This window comes from Umbelopsis ramanniana (assembly GCF_025399195.1).
Source record: "Umbelopsis ramanniana AG unplaced genomic scaffold K450scaffold_4, whole genome shotgun sequence".
NCBI lineage: Eukaryota > Fungi > Mucoromycota > Umbelopsidomycetes > Umbelopsidales > Umbelopsidaceae > Umbelopsis > Umbelopsis ramanniana.
Window position 1 is genome coordinate 507,776 of NW_026252090.1, and position 17,484 is coordinate 525,259.

Here is a 17,484-nt window from a genome sequence, read left to right on the forward strand (position 1 = left end):
TAATTTTGCAACGAAGTATAGGACTCATGAAAAGTGACTGTTATAAGCTCGGTCATGGCCTGCAGAAATTGGACAGGAACATGGGAATGCATAAGTGAAGCGGCAGTTCCGCTAGCAGAATCATACGATGAGCTGACATAAATGGGTTGTGGCGAACGCATATTTCACTATATCTCGGTCAAAGCTATGCTTCTCCAAAAAATTCGGTCTGTTTCAAGACAAGTACTAAATGCTATATGGTACCAGTGACAATCTACCTGCTTGTCATGAGAATATTCACTGTTAACGCCAAACGGATCACAAAGCTCCAATGTGTGTGTTGCATCCATCGGACCTGTCTTGAATGTGTCGCACACGATGTTGCACCAAGTTTTTATAAAGAAATTTTCTGTCTGCAATAGTACGGTCCTTTCTAAAGGAGAGTGGTATTACATAGGCTGTCTAAGAAATAAAACTGGCGTATAGCGTTGAATTTAGAGATAATGAATGGAAAATGCGGATCAAGTATGGCCGACATTCTCGATTCTAATTTTATGCGCTTGTGCTCAGACTGTACACATAAGAGAGATTTGTATAACCTAACTAAGGGTACAAAAAGTAGAGTTTAAATGGCGTTTTGAATTTTCTGACTGGTGCATCTTACATCTCTTTCTTACTCACAACTATCTCAGAAGCAATATGAAGATTTCAGGAAATACTTTTATCGTCACTGGAGGGTAAGTGAAAGCATAGTTTCTCCCCAGTGCGACCGGGACATTGTGATTGACAAGTTTATTCTAGTGCAAGCGGTCTCGGTGAAAGCACCATTAGAAAGATCGTTGGACAAGGCGCCAACGCAGTTGTAAGTATACGATATGATGAATGAATCAGTCTGAAAAAAAGCTAATGCTTTTGTTTCAAAGGTTATTGATTTGAATGAGGAAGGAGCCAAGAAACTCTCAGAAGAGTTTGGTGAAGATCGTGTTCTTGCTACTGGAAGCGTTAACGTGACCGATGAGGTGGGTCAGCATGGATCTAAATGAGTATGTTATTCAATGTACTAAACGATATTCTATTTAGGCCCAAGTTGAGAAAGCTTTGGCACTTGCTGTTGAGCACTTTGGAACCATCGCTGGAGCTATCATCTGCCACGGTGTTGCTGGCGCTGTGCCATCTATTCCCGGATTCGGGCCCAACAATGCTCTCACTAGCTTCCAGCAAATGAAGTTTGTCAGCGACATCAACTATCTTGCCGTGTTCTGCGTCGCCCAAAAGGTTGTTGAGATTATCATGAAGCAAGAGCCATTGAACGAAGAGGGTGAACGTGGTATTATTGTTATGGTATCCTCCGTCGCTGGTTTGGATGGTAGCACTTCCGCTTATGGTCCATCAAAAGGTAAGGGGAAGATCTAGTGCGGATGACTTAAAGTCGACCATTCGCTAAATCATATGTTTCATAGCTGCCGTTGCTGGACTCGTTCTTCCTTTGGCTCGTGAATGGGCACCTTTCGGTATTCGTGTCGCCGGAATTGCGCCAGGTTACTTCGTCACCCCCATGACCACCAACTTGCCCGAGGAGTACCAATCCATGCTGATTCCCAATGTGTTTCCCAAGAGATTGGGATTACCTGCTGAATTCGCTAATACTGTCTCCTACGTTTTGGAGAACGTCATGGTTAACGGTAGCATCCTTCGTCTTGACGCTGGTGTCAGACTTACATATTAAATATGGAGAGTGCAACAATGTTCTTTTGCGTCGTTTGAAATTAGAAGGGTTATATTTTAGCCCAGTACATCGCGTTTTTTTTGTAGTCAGTGAATAACTACAATTAGATATCTCGTTTATTTAATATGTATGGAAGTTGATCTATAAATGCTTTGAAAGCTTAGTATATCGTTTTCGTACACATAAGTGTCAGTCTCCTGTGTTATGGCGAACTTTTGTCTAATGCTGTACTTTAGTCCATATTTGCTTGACGAAAGCTAGTTTCCAGACGTCGAGAAGAATACAGGTCTGTCGTAAGAAAAAGAGTAATGCCTACAGTGACAAATAACCTCACTTGTTGAATCGCGGTTGCTTTAGCTAGTATCGCCGGGTCCATTATGCCTTTGGCTCTTAAAATGGATTCCATTGAAATCGTGGTATAGCTTTCGTTACGACTTTGATCTGCGAGAATAGTGAACAACTGATGATAAACGTGCCAAAAAGCACAAAAGTGCGCATTTGTCTGATACCGTCATTCCTACACCGGTACATGAGCGTTCCTCTGCAACATTACTTTCAGTCCGATGATGCGTGAGACGTGCACAATGCCTCCAGATGTGATATAGCCCTCTAGTAGATGTGAGCAGCTAGATATCCAGCCGTTCAACGCGTTGACGGTACAGCTTTCCCGGATTCACTGGCAGCAACTCCACATTCTTCTTCACACATTAAACACCTGACAATGTCGGTCCTACTAATATCCGACCACCGCAAAGGTACCTCTTTGAGGTCTCTACTATGTTTCAATACAGGCATCGTAAAAAAAGCTATAGTATGGTTCGAACGATACTTGATCAAATGAGAAAAATAGTCCGTTCTGCTTTCCTGTGATTGCCGAGCATTTTGAGCTGTATTTTCCACTTCGGCGACAGCAACCGATTTTCTATGTTCACGCCACTTTGATCGCTTCGGAAAATGTGTGGCTTACCTCCTCCCACTGTTCATTTGGGTTTCTGTGTCTGAATAACTGTGATTTTGTGCTCCAACCTATATCAGTTTCTTGTTTATAATGCCACTTTGATGGAGCGTACGTGTAACAAGTATAAAGTAGAGTTCCCATGGGAACTCACTACCTTTAACTGTCTTTTTCACTTAAACACAAAATCAAAAACATGAAGTTCTCAGGAAACACTTTTGTCGTCACTGGAGGGTAAGCGATAGTTCCAAATCCAATCACGTTTGGGTATGGACTTAAACCGATACTGAACAAACATTGTAGTGCCAGTGGACTCGGTGAAGCTACCGTAAGAAAGATCGTCGAGCAAGGCGGTAACGCAGTTGTAAGTGCTTTTCTACCTGAGCTAGATTACACTCAAAATGCTGACCGACTTTATGTTACGGTAGATCATTGATGTCAATACGGAAAATGCCAAGAAGCTTTCAGAGGAGCTCGGTGAAGACCGCGTTCTCGCCCCTGGACGAGTCGACGTGACCGACGAGGTATGTGACTGGATAATCATTTAGGTGTACCGTGAAAATCAAGCTAACCAGTTTGATTTAGGATCAAGTTGACCAAGCTCTAGCATTGGCAGTCGAGCGTTTTGGAACTTTGGGTGGTGCTATCATCTGCCATGGCGTTATTGGAGCCCCAACATCCATTCCTGGATATGGACCCAGCAACGGACTTACTAGCGTCCAGCAAGTAAAGTTTGTGAACAACATCAACTTCATTGGCGTATACACTGTGGCTCAGAAGGTTTCTGAGATTATCATCAAGCAAGAGACTGTTAACGACGATGCTGAACGTGGTGTTATCGTTATGGTGTCTTCATCTGCTGGATTGGACGGAGTCCTCTTGGCATATGGCGTTGCAAAAGGTAGGTGAAGTTGGGATGAGTGTGCTAAGCAATATGAGCCTTTATCTGACTTGGGGTAACTTTGTAGCTGGTGTTGCCGGACTCATTCTTCCTATGGCTCGTGAACTGGCACCTTTTGGCATTCGCGTTATGGGCATTGCCCCAGGCGGCTTCATGACTCCCATGGCAATTTCCACAGCTCAGCTTGGCGACGCCTTCGTTGCTCCAGGCTATTCCCCTGGTTTCCCAAGAAGAGCTGGTGACCCTTCAGAGTTTGCCTTTATGGTGTCCCATATTGTCGAGAATCCTATGCTTAACGGTCACGTAGTCCGCCTCGATGCTGGTGTCAGACTTCACTGAAGTGGTACTGTCTGCAGAAAAAGCTTGATTTGATACCAAGGATGTTATGAATTATTTACGATAGCGGTTTATGCTATTTCTATAGCAAATGTGTTTAATTTCTATATTGATTTATAAAGGGTTTCATTATGTGAAAATCGCGAATAGGCTTCATTTCTTGATATTCATTTGAAAGCGCTCGATTCAACGAAGAGGCAGCCATAGGGATTACTGACAACGTGGGACTTATCAGGATGTTTTTGGTATCGTATATGCAGTGCTTTAAAAAAACGAATGAAGATTTGATCCAGTTCATGGTTGTTGAAATGGTTTACCACTCCTTTAAAAGGTCGTTGCGGAGAGCCGAGTAGTTCGTACAACCGTTCGATCTGTGCGATCTTTGTGTTATACTAATACATTCCTCATCTACAAAAGCAGTGATACTGTGGAATAAAGCAAATCTTTGTTTAGGCTGTTCTAAAGAAATAGGTTCACAGAATATGGTTCTGATGACAATATGTCATCTGGTTTTGTCGTCTTGCTTACCGACTTCCCCATTTCGACCTCACTGTTTTATGCGGTATTCTTCGTATCAAGGAAGAAAAATATCAACTCAGCAGTGTGCGGCTCATCACAATCCTACATTGGCCATGGCACAAAGTATCACACAGCTTTCTTTGCAGCTTCATTATCCGCCAGTCTTTGCATTAGAACTCGTTTATAAAAGAAATTTTGTGAATTCTGCTATTTGGTTTGTCACTGCAACAATATACAAAAGACAACGATGGCAGCTTCTGGACATAGTAACGCACAATGATGTTTTGTCAAGCAAGGTTTGTCGTGCTACTTACACTTCACTGCTTCGTTCTTTAAATTTTTTCACGCTTGTACGATGCTTATGTGAATGCACTTTCACTCAGCTTGCCTCTAAAACACCGTCCTTGTGTTGCCCATTTTCAGTGCACAAAAACATAAAGGAAATCTGAAAATTCCCAGCGGCGCCTCGCATCTTGAACCCTTTTCCTGTCTTGTCTTTATCACACGAAAAACGAGCAACATGAAGATCTCTGGAAATACCTTTATCGTAACAGGAGGGTAAGCAAATATGGATGACTTCATGTGAAGTGTGCACAGCGACAATGCTAACTTTATTTCGTACCAGCGCTAGCGGACTGGGCGAAGCTGCCGTTAGAAAGCTTGTGAAGGAGGGAGGCAACGCAGTGGTAGGGATTTCTGCATACACAAATCAGCTCTCATGAGTAAAACTGAACGATTTATTCCACAGATTATCGATGTCAACGTTGATGGTGCTGAGAAGATTGCTCAAGAACTCGGTACTGACCGAGTGCTCGCTCCTGGAAAAGTGGATGTTACTGAAGAGGTATATAATTTATCCAACGTATAAGCCCTGTATTTGCTATATGACGGCGTTAACTGAAATAGCTTTGTAGGAACCAGTAAAGAAGGCTTTAGAGTTGGCTTTAGAGCAGTTTGGATCTTTGGCCGGTGCAGTCATATGCCATGGTGTTCTCGGTGCTCCACCGTCCGTAACTGGTTACGGACCTGGCAACGCTCTCACCAGCTATGAACAGATGAAGTTTGTGGCCGGCATCAACTTCCTTGGCGTATACAATGTCGCTCAAAAAGTAGCTGAAATTCTCATTAAGCAAGAGCCTTTGGCTGAAGATGGTGAACGCGGTGCAATCATTCTGATCTCATCCATAGCGGGCTTGGATGGAAGTCTCGTATCATATGGAACTACAAAATGTGAGTACTTTGTATGAGAGTGACTACCGGAGGATAAGTGCAAATGCTAACCTTGGCAATTTAAAGCTGCGGTTGCTGGAATGATTCTTCCATTCGCTCGTGAAGTAGCACCGTTTGGAGTCCGCGTCATGGGTATTGCACCAGGTGTCTTCCAGACTCCTATGACACAGGTCCTAACTGATAACCAAGACGCAGCCAACTCTCTTCTGCAAATGTTCCCTAGAAGAATGGGTCAGCCTCTGGAGTTTGCTGACTTGGTCGCTTTCATCTTTGAAACACCAATGCTCAACGGCAGTCTTATTCGAATTGATGCAGGCGTTAGACTTCAGGTGTAAAGTGAAGAACTAGTCTTATTGAGAAAGTGATCAAAGTATTCATGACGGGGGCTGAGTTGAGCTCCAAAAATAAACAGTACATTGCATAAATCAGTTCAGCTTCAGAGTGTTATTGCGACATCGGGATCTTCAGTTCTCTCCGGTGTCTATTCAAATGCCTAAGGTGGTACATGGTTATGTGTGTGTGTGTATATGGTATCATGCTTGTAAACAACAAACAAAAAGCATCTTTTACAATAACTTCACTTTTGGCCATTGTATAAAGTTAAAGTAGTAGGCACACGGAAATGGGTGCGTCTATTTTTTACTGTTTACTTTAACATCGATACCTGTGATTGTTTCTGTTATGATAAACACAGTTGCAAGTATATGATCCTTTTGCGGCCGTTTGGAACGAAGTCCGGAGATTGTGATACTGTGACACGTAGTTGCTCAATTTTTTTTTACATGTAGCTTTCCATAAGCCATATATGCAACAGTCGGTCCATGCAGTTTATGGAGCATTTTTGTGTTCCCAATTGGCGTCACTGGACGTCTCTGTTTCTGAAGTTACAACATTGTTACAACTAAGCAAGGTTGCAGCCTCGTGGTTTACAGCTATTGAAATGTTTCCCGTTGATAGACAGTACGCTCTGGTGCTATGGAATAGTAAAATCGCCTCTAAGAAAATCTTGCTTGAATAGGTGCAGAGTGTTATATGAATCCTTGAGACTCATGCCTACTTCGTATTCTTGCTTTCTATGGCTCCTGTTCTGGAGAGTTTTCAATGCTACTAGTTGAAATGGCGACAGTTGTATGTTCGCACATTGGTAATAACCCCAGCATCCTTCGTGTACCTGTGACTACCACCTAGTGTTTTTATACTTTATGTACATAGATAGCGCTGCAGTTCTTATGAAATGATTTGCCGAGATCATCGGTGTGATTCCAATTTGTTTGAGAGAGAATGATATGCCGATAGATAGATTGATGTCACATTCGGTATACTGTCGAGTAATCGAACAATGAGGACTATACTAAAGCTATGAAATAGCGAATTATCATAGCACAAGCTTCTAAATCAGTTGCTCGTTTGAATGCATGGATGTACTTTCGAATGCTTTACAGTACTCAACAGCTACTTCACTATGCAATACTTTTGTGCTCGGAACTGGCCAAAATGCCTTTCTATCTGTTGCCTTTTTGAGTGAACAAAAGGGAAAAATTATCTATAAAGGGAATGGGCATTTCCCATCTGCCATCCGAGTTCTTTAACTCTTTACTCTCCCTGCTCCTCTTTATAAGAAACCAAGACCATGAAAATCTCTGGAAATACTTTTATAGTCACAGGGGGGTAAGTGTAATGCTAGATATGCGACATGACTAGTGTATGCTTTGGTTAATTCGTCTGCTTAGCGCCAGCGGACTCGGTGAAGCTACAGTCAAGACACTGGTCGAACAAGGAGGCAACGCTGTGGTGAGTATCTTACTGCATGGCAACTTGCTAGAGAGTTTCTAACATGCCGCTTGTAGATTCTGGACGTGAATGAAGATGGCGCAAAGAGACTTGCACAAGAGCTTGGCGAAAACCGAGTGCTTGCCGCTGGAAAAGTAGACGTGACTCAAGAGGTAAAGTAGCTTATAAGGTACCACTAGAGCTGATATTGCCCGATGTTAACAAAGATTTTCTAGGATGAAGTTGCTCAAGCTTTAGCTTTGGCTATAAAACAATTTGGTCGTTTGGCCGGTGCTATCCTCTGTCACGGTATCCTAGATGCTTCTCCATCCATTACTGGATATGGCCCAGGTAACGCTCTAACTAGTTACGACCAACTCAAGTATGTGAGCAATGTCAACTTTCTAGGTGCATACAATGTTGCCCAGAAAGTGGCGGACATCCTCATCAAGCAAGAGCATATGACGGACGATGGTGAGCGCGGTGTTATCATCATGGTTACGTCCATAGCTGGATTGGATGGCTGTATATTGGCGTACGGCACTTCGAAAGGTAAGGGTACTGAAAGTGCACACCATTAGTTCAGAAGGAAGATAACATCTTGTCTTCTCATTGCAGCTGCTATTGCGGGGCTGGTCCTTCCCTTTGCTCGAGAACTGGCACCTTATGGCATTCGCGTGATGGGCATAGCTCCAGGGGCATTTGATACACCAATGACTCAAGTTCTACCTAAGGAATTCAACGCAGCTGCTGTGCATCTTCAATTATACCCCAAGCGAATTGGCCAAGCTCAGGAGTTTTCCAGTCTTGTTTCCCTTATATTGGACAACGTCATGTTAAATGGTAGTGTGATTCGCCTTGATGCGGGCACCAGAATGTTTCAATAATAAGATTGTTTGCGAGGTGTCTTTATTATAATTTATTATTGACTATATACAATAGCAGACTAGTTAGTAACAGTTGATCTCAGTAAACGTGTTTTCGTCCCTCAAAACTCTATGCTAGTATCCCTGCATTGGCTGCGTGGCAAGGAAAGGACACAGACCTATGTTAGGTTTTTTTTTCATTACATTTTGATATAAAAAGGGGGGAATAACCACATGGAGAGTGAGCCCCGTTGAGTTAATTCCACAAGCCAAAGGCCGTAGAACCATTCGCATAACTGTGCTATGACGAACAGGTTTTCATAAAGATGATCAACCCATCTGCTCCACGAATGTGTCTTTGCAAGAGAAGTTCATCTTTGGGGAAAACCAATGCCATTCACTGGTGACACTTTCTGCCACTTGTCCGGGGACTTTCCCTAACGCTTAAGGGAAGCACGAGGCTTCCGTGTGTGATGCGTCAATGTAGCGAATCTTCCACAGTGGTTATGTATAAAGGAAAAAAAAAAAATTGCTAAAATTTTTTCTCTTTTATATAAATAACATCAACACGTGATCTCTATATGGTATAAACTTCTTTGTGAACTATGAAACTGGCGGCGCTGGTGATTGTTGTTCCAGCGCAAGCGTTTGTCGAAGTTGGTGAAGTGAGATTAAGGCATTACGCAAAATGGCTCTATTCTGCTCGATCTGCAAGACAATCGACATGTTGACGAACTCTTTTCCTTCTTGACTCATGACCTTTGCATCGCTTGTGAACAGAAGCGAAGCGCTTTCGAGAATAGATGAGTAAAATTCACAACCTATTTTTCGGAAATGCTCGCAGAGCTTACGCACGGAGAGTGTGATTATTTGAGATTGTTTTTGTTGTTTTGTGCGATAAAGACCAAAAAGCAATGGCTTATATGGACGTCGGACTTTGACAAGATCAGGCCATTGCCATTCAGCGGGAGTGAAGTTGGGAATATTGTGAGTAGCAAATCTAATGATTTCAGTCCGATAATTGTTGTTGATGATAGGATTACGTGGTGACAATTTCTGAGCCAGCGTTCTTATCTTTAGCCTGAGACTGACGTCTCCTTGGTACCGATAACTCTGATCTAATCGTTCTAGGTTGTTTCTGGCATTTTCGGCAAAGATGGAGGAAAAATCGCCCCCAATTTGGTCAACCAGTTGACGAATCTGTTCTTGATTGCAGGAGTCAAAAACTAGATACTTTTGTCCTAGTTTGTGGGGCGGTAGACCTAATTTTGCGTAATTTTTCTTATCCACCATCACCAAGCGCATTGGGCTGGGTTGATCCGCGATGATAGTCGTGACGATGTTTTCAATATTTTGGGGTCCTTTCCATTGCTGTACCAAGCCAGCCAGTCCATCATGCATACTTTGCGCGCTTTCTTGTTGTTCCTCTGCTTTGGTGTCAAAATCTTGCTCGAGTGTTTGCCATTCATCACTTAAATCTGTGAGTTGATGCTCGGACAATTGAGTCACGCCGAGCTGGTCAGCTTTACCACGAAGCTGTTCCGTAATTTGAACACATACTTGAACCAACTCATCTATGGTAGATGATAGTTGATCGTCACCTTTCTGTAAGCGTTTGAGAAGATGATCTAATTTCCTTGGGTATTGCCTTGATATTATTTTGTGGTCGATGAGGACCTTTTGATGTTCTTCAAATGAAAGTGTGGCCAGTAATGGCAGCAACTGGTGTTGCAATAATAATTGTGGTGATCCATTCATTGAATGATTTGATTCCTTATCCTGTAAGAACCGTGTTTACATCACCCACCTTTGAGGTGAGAAGAGAAAGATGTCCAGCAAGGGTGTTCCCGAGTGCTGCGATGAGTATGGAAGAGCAAAGCAAAAGAGGAAAAAGACGAATATATTGCCTTATAGCAATGCAATTTGAAGAAATAAGGGGGGAACGAGTTATCCAGAGAAGGAAAACAAGAAACAAGACAAGACAAGGCTTCGTAAAGCTTTTCTTTGCTTGCTTGTTGAGTCCGTGATTGGTAATTTTCTGTTCGTTGGTGGAATAATTTCGAAGAGGGAGCCAAGATTGTGTAGCGCGAGATCGAAAGAGAAAAGGGGGGAGGCGCGGGGGGAGATGTTTAGGTTCATTTGAGCACACCTCTTTTTTTTTTTTTTATATACATATGCATTTTATAAAAGAAAATGTTGCTTCTTTTATTATGTTGAAGCATGTCCATTTGCTTATTTCGACAGCTAATTTGGAAGAACCAGCTGATTTTTTTACATTAACATGATGTTATTTGAAGGGTATTCCAAAAAAAAGCGGGAAATATGCAAAAGGAAAGCATCAGTCAGACCCGACCATGCAAGAAAAGCCATGAGAAGGACCCCCCGGGATTTCCTCCTTGAGCATTTTTGCGTACGTGGAAAGAACGCTTGAACATTTATATATTTTTTTTCTTTCTCCATTCTTTGCTATAACATTACCCCATGACCCAATGAATTCCTGTGTTGCTAGGAGACGTAACGCTAGTCAAGAGGCTGAGCTAGACTTGCTTTTAAAAATAAAAAGCTTATATATGCAGTGCGCTGAATATGTTATCAGCGACTGACCATAGCTTTTGACGTATCATCGTGGGAGACATGATAAAAACGGATCGATTCTTGATAATAGCTCATTCAAAAAGAGGTGGAGTGGACTTGTGTATGTGGAGACAAGGCTGCCATGACGTATACCGTTAGTTTTGAGTTTGCGGATGAAGGAATGCAGCTGCAAGAGATGTATCCCTAACCCGAGATTCACCTTTTAGCGTAAGGCCCACAACATTCAGATTTGCCCGCGGAGGAAAAAACCAGTTACCTTTTTTTTTGGCTTTTGCATTGCTTCAAAGTTACAGACTCAGACATGCTTGGTTATTGTTGTTGTGTGGTGGTGGGGGCATGCTTAGCCATTGATATCCCTTCTTTTTTTTTTTTACTCTGCAGTGGGAACGTTTTTATTTCATTTCAATTGATCCACCTTGTTGCTGTCTGTGCGTCCCCTGAAAATAAACCTCTTTACAAGCTGAAACGATCGTGGGGCCAACCCAGCGCCTCTCATCTCTATTCATGGTGTCTTCCCCCCCAATAAAAAAACTTTTTATTTTTGGTGTGTTATTTTTTTACCGCTCTCTCCTACTTGCCTCGCGAGGCAAAACACAATATCAGCAGCTGGCATTAGGATAGTAAACGATATTCCTTCTTTTAATAAGCAAGAAAAAATTAGGCTGTGACCATTAGAAGAAAAAGATAAAAGAGATCTCAAGTTGATAATAATAGTGGATAGGAAAGGAGAGGACAACGCTGTGTTCAACCCTGAATAAATTTCACGCAGGTCAGAGAAAAGAGAATATGATATCAGAAGCAGGTTATCACTTATTCACTGCTGACGCCGCCATTGCTTCCAACTGGCATTCATTCGGCCCGCCGAGGTGTTAAAGGCGGTGGCAAACTGGTCCCAGTCTGCAGGCCACTAGGTTGATTGAAGGTGAGGCTAGTTGTTAGGATGTGAAAAAAAAAACTTGTTTTCTGCAATGCAGTTAGTCATAAAAGAAAGGAACATAACAATTTACCTCGGCTGGTGTTGTTCGTGTACCTGACTATCGTCTGAAAACGGATCAAATGGATCACTGTTATTATTGTTGGTAGGAACCTGTTGGGAACTTTTTGAAAAAAATGTATAAGCATGTTTGTACACAAAGATATTGTTTGTTCATATCCCCTCATCGTTCGTTAACTACCCCTCCCTATTTTATCCTAGAATGGGGCCCTTGTTTACGTTCGCATTTACACTTACGGCGGCGAAGGTGGGTACTCCTGAGTCGGAGTTGGGGCACCGAAATCGATCAAAGTTGCACTCTAAAAGAAATACATCGTCAACATATGTGTGGTATTATGGTAAGCTGTGGAAAGGAATATACGTTTACCGTGGTTCTTTCGTTGAGATAGGGTGCAGCCAAAGCGTCTCCTTCACGGCTAATCGTCGCTGTTTGTTGTTGTTGTATTTGTTGTGACTGGCCTTCCTGCACTGGAGGTGCTGGTGCATGAACATCTTCCGTCGAAGCACTAGTGGCTCGTTGCAAGGCACTTCGTTCCAACATATCATCGTATGTCTTGAATGCGTTGACCAACTCACTGTTGGTGTCCAATAATGAAGCTAATGATTGAATGTTAATAATTGGGCCTTCGTCTTAACTGCATTTCTCAGCTGAACAAGCTTACATATCATGTCAGGATCAGACGCTGTCTGTAAATGACGCATAATGGTCGTATGCAGATCCTTGCATTTACCATAGAACTCCTATAAATATGTACATAAAAACTGTCAATACAAAAATATCTGTCAGCAACAAGGATGTGACATGATGAAATATCATTTCACCTGAATAAGATCATTCTTGGTGATGTCTTCCGTGTTAGGGTCGGTGAATGACAAGGTTTGGGACAGAACTTGACAATTGTTTTTAGCCAGTTCAATGTCACCTGGGATGTCTTCCTCGCGTGGCAAAGAAGGTTCTTGAGGAGCTCTGTGCGTACGAGGTGAACGACCGTGTGTGCCTACAGGATCGGCAGTCAATCGGTCGTGAATACGAAGGAGATCATCCATGCTGGAATCTTGTCGATATTGAGATGCCCACGATTGCAATGCATCGATCATGGCTCCATGTACACGAGGGTCAGATGCCTAGAATCCGTTATCGTTTCATTATTCATTCTACAATCCATCATGCCCGCTATTGCTAACCTTATTAGAAGCCAATTTGTTCAGATCTTCAATGAAAGACTTTGCAATCAGCTGATCTATATTTTTCATAATTGGAGACAAACGTTATTAGAAAATCCCAACATTGAGCGTATATTCTACCCACACGTACCATGGAACTTTTGTGGTGCAGCTTCTGAAAGTGCTTTCAGGAGCTATGCAAACGAAATGGTTTAGCGGCAGCAGGTTATGCGGTTAATTCTAACTTTGGGGGGGGGAGCTTACTTGAAAGCCCAGAACTTGTGTCTCCACATTGTTAGAAGTAATTTTCTTTTGAAGCAGTTTTCGAGCTTCTTTGGCGCCAAGATCAGTCTTGTTAATGGCTTCGCTTATTTGAACCACCAAACCCCAGTCTAGCTCTTGTTGAGTAGGATTGGTCGCTTGGTCTGTGAAATTGTTGATGGAACTGGTTTAGGTGGCGGACAGAGGCGTAATCACAAGCATGCATAAATAAAAATTATACCAATGTCAGCTGTGATGCTGGTAGGGGTGATCTTCTTGGAGAATATAGGCATGTGAGATGAATTGCGGAGGCGAAATACAAGACGAGCAGGGAACCGCTTGTAGGTTTATGACGCGCTTAACTTCGGTGATTTAAAGTTCTTGCGCTACAGCCGCCTATTTTTTTTTTATTTCAATAAATTCACCAAACCGTGATTCACAGCAAACTTATGCAGAACACGACTACTTCACAACCACCAAAGAAAAGAAGAGGCCGGCCTCCGAAACGTCTAATTAGAGAAGATGAAGACGGCGACGACTACAGCGTCGCTTCCGAGAACGATGGCGATAATTCCGGTAAGCTGTGGTTCGTGAACGTGACCGTGGAGTCAACCGTGCATTGATGTGTAGCTTGTCAAATTGTCCAGTACTTATGTCCACCAGTGCAAGTAAAGTATCTAAAAAGAAGAAGTGGATGCCACTAACTGGAGATGCTCGCAAACATATTCAAATTCTGTTGAATGCTGCTCTGCTGTAAGTATATACTCACGCTATGGCAAGTTAGATAGCTTGGTTGGCACACCATTAACACGCTTCTCAATTCAGAGCTTCGACTCAAAATGCTCCTAACAAGAAATCAAATCCCCAAGTTCAGCATGTGCTTAACGAGGTTGTCCGGCGGATAGATCGAAAATTGCTTCGAACTCTAGTGCCTGTTTCGACGAAGGAGAAGACATTTGATCGGGAGCAGCTCTCATCACAAAATGTAAGTTCCAGGAACATATGGCTAGACATTGCTAGTCCAAAAGATTTTCTGTACGGATGCTAAATAGACTATCCATTCTTCTTTCTTTCTGTCTTGTACCAGGCTGCACTTCAGGTGGCAGTGATGTCAGAAGTCGAGGAGAATACCATGTTGCAACAACAAATAGAAGACGAATTAAGGTGAGCGAACATGAATAGATCTAACTTGTTGCGTTCAATTCGTTAACGTACTGTCGCGAAAAGGGAGCTTGAAAAAGAGGAGAATGAGTTACGGTCACTTAGAGAACGAAACAGAACTGCAAGAACTGAGGGCAGTCAACAGCAGGTAAGGAACCATGCATACAATAGGATCAGAGCCTAGTCAATTCCAATACTAATTGACATACTCCTTATTACAGTCATCTTCAACATCACAACCAAATCGAATTCATGACTATGCGCAGGCGCTTATGATGATCAATCAAGTCCCTAAATCAAATATGCATTTGGCTACCGAATCAGAGGAAGAGTATTTTTTAGAAGAGGACGGTCCATTGGAACGCATCAAGTTGTCCCTTGGTGGTAAATTGCAACAAACTTACGACCGCACAGCCCATTTTGACTTGGCTGCAGCTGACATAATGGAAACGAGCCACAAGATGCAAACGTACATGAATTCCCGACGGCAGCATCCCTCAAGGGCGGATGAAGCTAACTCCTTTGAACAAGACGACGATTTTCAATGATTTGTACTTTTATACTGTAATTAATATGCTGTCATCAAGCAGGAAACGATCAAATCGCCTTTTGCAAATAAAGTCGTGCGGCTGATTTGAACTCAATACCATTCCTTCGGATGAACTAGAGTTTTTTTTAAACTGGATATGACCTAGAATATTATGCATGGCGTAGTGTGGCAGTAGCTTGGTGTACCGACCATCCATGTCGCTCTACCGTAATAGGAAATCGACATGTGTCAAGTGGAGTGATAAGAAACCCAGCGTGAGTTATCAAGATTCGGTATCGTAACATGAAAGGAGATAAAGACACGGAAGGTGTAACAGTGTAGATATGCGAATGTACAGGTGGTTTTAACATTGACGCACCTAAAAGCATTTATTATTACTGGAGGAAATGGTTTGATGGGATTGAAATGACACAACAAAAAAAACATTGTATTATAGTGTATTGTATTGGAATGAAATGGAATGGGGGGATGCTGCGTCAAGCAGTAGGGTTTGAATTTGACGTGATCGACAGACGATTCACGTTTTATGGTATAGATTCGATGGGAGGGCAGCTTGCACGTTTTTGACTTGAGCCAAGTGCGCCATCATCTTGAAGAACCCAAGAGATATCCTTGCCAGAGCCGGCTGGAAGAATTTGATCTGGGCGCATTATAAAACTGCGTGGACTTGAAGGTGGTGAGCGGTGATCACTGGTCGTAGGTCTGTTCCTATTTCTCGGTGGCACGCGTGGGTTGAAAAAAGGATTTTGTTCAATGTTGGTCGCTGAGCTCATATGAGATGACACCGTAGGTTGCTGAGTCAGGAACGAACTCATGGCTACGGGATGGGATACACTTGAAGTGTGTAACGCTTTCACGCCATATCGATTGGTGCGTACCCTATTTCGAGACATGTCCTGTTGATTTGCTTGTAACTGAGGCTGTTGGTTGGGCTGCTTCATCACCGAGTTTCGGCTACTAGGGGAAGTAGGAGTGGTTACATCGGTGGTACCGGAGCTTGAAGTGGATAAGATGGAAGATGCAGAGTCCGACTGCACACTGCTAGCAAGTGATTCTGTGGACCGTCGACTATCGTGGGATCCATGGAGGAGTGAATTTTCTATCTGGGACGAAGATGAGACCGATACTTGATCACCGATTTCAAATTCCCTACTCCCAGATTGGTGCTTGGGCTCGTCAAGGTCCAGCCTATGAAGCCATTTATCTAATACGCTATCGTTATATTCTTGTTCGTCTGTACCCGTGCTTGTACTGGATGCGTTCTTGCGAATGGCTAGATCTCTATTTTTGAAAACAGTTCTCAACGATTCTATCCATATCATCATATCTTGAGAGTTCTCAGCATAGAGTACATAAGGTCGTTTCGAACGGTCCTTTGATAATATTGAAAAGGTGAAGGGCATCTTTTTCACCGATTCTGGATGGGCATAATGGTATTCTTGAAGGTTGATATATCCTGCTGGGTATACATCATTCTATACATGAAAGAGAAGTTAGCACGTCATGTTGCAATGGGAGGCATGTGTCAGATGCCAAAATGGTTCAGGTACCTCTTGTCTGTAATAGCGTATCTCGTGGCCAGAAAGAACAAAATAACGCCTGTGCCACTGTTTCCTCAAAGTCCCAGTACTGAGCTTGACCAGCCAACCTCTTGGTTCATACTGGCGCGCCATGTTATAAGAGCAATGAGAAAACACACAAAGGGCAAAAAGGTGAAGAAGGAAAGAGAAGTTGACAATAAAGGTGGAAAAATTTGTTACTGACATAACAGAAATCCCAATCCAGCCACGTGAACTGGAGCGCCGACACGAAATGGGCTTGCTTGGCTCAATCCCTCAAATTGTGCTTGTACAACCGCCCATTCCAAAGCCGGAGATGCAATAATCGCCTTCTATGAACACTTCTCCGTAAGAAAAGAATGACAACCACACGTGCTGGCGCTCCATTGCCGTTTACTAGGCCTAAAGGCTCGACGGTGAAGAAATAGTTAATTACCAATAAACCGAACCAATCGGATTGCAGAGGTTACTCAGTTCCCCCAAATAATTTCATTGTATTCCGCATAATCGGAGAAGATGAACGTCGTACGTTTCATTCATAGAAAAGCTGGTTCATCTCAACCCCCCACCTGCATCACTTTTTTCTGTTGCTTTGAATGACCGCTGCTAAAGACACTGATGACAGCCCCGCTCGTTCTTGTACTACTTTTCGCCAAACGTTACTAATGCCACGAGCTCCACCCCTCCTCTCCTATACCGTGCGTCGCCCAGTAGACGGATGCATCGTACTACCCACCCTGAGGTGAAATGTGCAACCCTTGTTTATCTTTTTTTAGATTGATCACAACCATGGCCTTCTATTAATCCGTGGTTTGCAAGTGCGATTATTGTGGAACACCACCTTTTCAAACGGTATTAGCAAAAATGAATAGCCGCTGCACCTTTGCGAACCCAGCTAACCCTACTTGGCTATGCCAT

The 17,484-nt window shown here is 42.9% G+C and overlaps 8 protein-coding genes across 8 annotated transcripts; 5 read left to right on the top strand and 3 right to left on the bottom strand.

The window, feature by feature from the left end:
- The first annotated feature begins 638 nt into the window (after positions 1–638).
- On the top strand, positions 639–1,891 carry K450DRAFT_222300 (uncharacterized protein). Its single transcript, XM_051585880.1, has 5 exons — positions 639–716; positions 781–841; positions 903–998; positions 1,060–1,375; positions 1,440–1,891. Exons 1-5 carry the CDS (start codon positions 679–681, stop codon positions 1,703–1,705), a joined length of 777 nt encoding a protein of 258 aa, XP_051448692.1. The 5' UTR covers positions 639–678; the 3' UTR covers positions 1,706–1,891.
- Positions 1,892–2,718: 827 nt separating this feature from the next.
- K450DRAFT_222305 (uncharacterized protein) lies at positions 2,719–4,046 on the top strand. Its single transcript, XM_051585881.1, has 5 exons — positions 2,719–2,894; positions 2,964–3,024; positions 3,089–3,184; positions 3,246–3,561; positions 3,629–4,046. The coding sequence occupies exons 1-5, from the start codon at positions 2,857–2,859 to the stop codon at positions 3,898–3,900; spliced, it is 783 nt and encodes a 260-aa protein (XP_051448693.1). The 5' UTR covers positions 2,719–2,856; the 3' UTR covers positions 3,901–4,046.
- A 576-nt stretch (positions 4,047–4,622) lies between these two features.
- K450DRAFT_222309 (uncharacterized protein) lies at positions 4,623–6,079 on the top strand. The gene is made up of 5 exons (XM_051585882.1): positions 4,623–4,974; positions 5,042–5,102; positions 5,165–5,260; positions 5,331–5,646; positions 5,713–6,079. The coding sequence occupies exons 1-5, from the start codon at positions 4,937–4,939 to the stop codon at positions 5,979–5,981; spliced, it is 780 nt and encodes a 259-aa protein (XP_051448694.1). The 5' UTR covers positions 4,623–4,936; the 3' UTR covers positions 5,982–6,079.
- A 1,197-nt stretch (positions 6,080–7,276) lies between these two features.
- K450DRAFT_277253 (uncharacterized protein) lies at positions 7,277–8,359 on the top strand (the record flags this gene model as incomplete). Its single annotated transcript, XM_051593260.1, has 5 exons — positions 7,277–7,314; positions 7,377–7,437; positions 7,494–7,589; positions 7,653–7,968; positions 8,035–8,359. 5 exons carry the CDS (start codon positions 7,277–7,279, stop codon positions 8,301–8,303), a joined length of 780 nt encoding a protein of 259 aa, XP_051448695.1. The 3' UTR covers positions 8,304–8,359.
- A 447-nt stretch (positions 8,360–8,806) lies between these two features.
- On the bottom strand, positions 8,807–10,393 carry K450DRAFT_222316 (uncharacterized protein). The gene has a single exon (XM_051585883.1). The coding sequence runs from the start codon at positions 10,038–10,040 to the stop codon at positions 8,886–8,888; it is 1,155 nt and encodes a 384-aa protein (XP_051448696.1). The 5' UTR covers positions 10,041–10,393; the 3' UTR covers positions 8,807–8,885.
- Positions 10,394–12,012: 1,619 nt separating this feature from the next.
- K450DRAFT_222325 (uncharacterized protein) lies at positions 12,013–13,626 on the bottom strand. Its single transcript, XM_051585884.1, has 8 exons — positions 13,538–13,626; positions 13,300–13,460; positions 13,187–13,229; positions 13,057–13,112; positions 12,694–12,996; positions 12,534–12,612; positions 12,239–12,468; positions 12,013–12,170 (listed from the first exon to the last, which is right to left on the bottom strand). Exons 1-8 carry the CDS (start codon positions 13,587–13,589, stop codon positions 12,105–12,107), a joined length of 990 nt encoding a protein of 329 aa, XP_051448697.1. The 5' UTR covers positions 13,590–13,626; the 3' UTR covers positions 12,013–12,104.
- A 121-nt stretch (positions 13,627–13,747) lies between these two features.
- K450DRAFT_222331 (uncharacterized protein) lies at positions 13,748–14,764 on the top strand. The gene is made up of 6 exons (XM_051585885.1): positions 13,748–13,872; positions 13,960–14,049; positions 14,122–14,281; positions 14,384–14,460; positions 14,528–14,605; positions 14,679–14,764. The coding sequence occupies exons 2-6, from the start codon at positions 13,991–13,993 to the stop codon at positions 14,731–14,733; spliced, it is 429 nt and encodes a 142-aa protein (XP_051448698.1). The 5' UTR covers positions 13,748–13,872; positions 13,960–13,990; the 3' UTR covers positions 14,734–14,764.
- Positions 14,765–15,310: 546 nt separating this feature from the next.
- On the bottom strand, positions 15,311–16,856 carry K450DRAFT_222333 (uncharacterized protein). Its single transcript, XM_051585886.1, has 2 exons — positions 16,558–16,856; positions 15,311–16,482 (listed from the first exon to the last, which is right to left on the bottom strand). The coding sequence occupies exons 1-2, from the start codon at positions 16,771–16,773 to the stop codon at positions 15,532–15,534; spliced, it is 1,167 nt and encodes a 388-aa protein (XP_051448699.1). The 5' UTR covers positions 16,774–16,856; the 3' UTR covers positions 15,311–15,531.
- Between the last annotated feature and the right edge of the window lie 628 nt (positions 16,857–17,484).

Coding starts and splice junctions, on each gene's coding strand:
- K450DRAFT_222300 (XM_051585880.1), top strand. CDS start 679: ATGAAGATTTCAGGAAATACTTTTATCGTCACTGGAGG. Junction 717..780: donor ACTTTTATCGTCACTGGAGG/GTAAGTGAAAGC, acceptor AGTTTATTCTAG/TGCAAGCGGTCTCGGTGAAA. Junction 999..1,059: donor GCGTTAACGTGACCGATGAG/GTGGGTCAGCAT, acceptor TATTCTATTTAG/GCCCAAGTTGAGAAAGCTTT.
- K450DRAFT_222305 (XM_051585881.1), top strand. CDS start 2,857: ATGAAGTTCTCAGGAAACACTTTTGTCGTCACTGGAGG. Junction 2,895..2,963: donor ACTTTTGTCGTCACTGGAGG/GTAAGCGATAGT, acceptor CAAACATTGTAG/TGCCAGTGGACTCGGTGAAG. Junction 3,025..3,088: donor AGCAAGGCGGTAACGCAGTT/GTAAGTGCTTTT, acceptor ATGTTACGGTAG/ATCATTGATGTCAATACGGA.
- K450DRAFT_222309 (XM_051585882.1), top strand. CDS start 4,937: ATGAAGATCTCTGGAAATACCTTTATCGTAACAGGAGG. Junction 5,103..5,164: donor AGGAGGGAGGCAACGCAGTG/GTAGGGATTTCT, acceptor TTTATTCCACAG/ATTATCGATGTCAACGTTGA. Junction 5,647..5,712: donor ATCATATGGAACTACAAAAT/GTGAGTACTTTG, acceptor GGCAATTTAAAG/CTGCGGTTGCTGGAATGATT.
- K450DRAFT_222316 (XM_051585883.1), bottom strand. CDS start 10,040: ATGAATGGATCACCACAATTATTATTGCAACACCAGTTGCTGCCATTA.
- K450DRAFT_222325 (XM_051585884.1), bottom strand. CDS start 13,589: ATGCCTATATTCTCCAAGAAGATCACCCCTACCAGCATCACAGCTGAC. Junction 13,461..13,537: donor CAGCATCACAGCTGACATTG/GTATAATTTTTA, acceptor ACAATTTCACAG/ACCAAGCGACCAATCCTACT. Junction 13,113..13,186: donor TGCACCACAAAAGTTCCATG/GTACGTGTGGGT, acceptor TGAAAAATATAG/ATCAGCTGATTGCAAAGTCT.
- K450DRAFT_222331 (XM_051585885.1), top strand. CDS start 13,991: ATGCCACTAACTGGAGATGCTCGCAAACATATTCAAATTCTGTTGAAT. Junction 14,050..14,121: donor CTGTTGAATGCTGCTCTGCT/GTAAGTATATAC, acceptor TTCTCAATTCAG/AGCTTCGACTCAAAATGCTC. Junction 14,461..14,527: donor CAAATAGAAGACGAATTAAG/GTGAGCGAACAT, acceptor GCGAAAAGGGAG/CTTGAAAAAGAGGAGAATGA.
- K450DRAFT_222333 (XM_051585886.1), bottom strand. CDS start 16,773: ATGTCAGTAACAAATTTTTCCACCTTTATTGTCAACTTCTCTTTCCTT. Junction 16,483..16,557: donor TACGCTATTACAGACAAGAG/GTACCTGAACCA, acceptor TTTCATGTATAG/AATGATGTATACCCAGCAGG.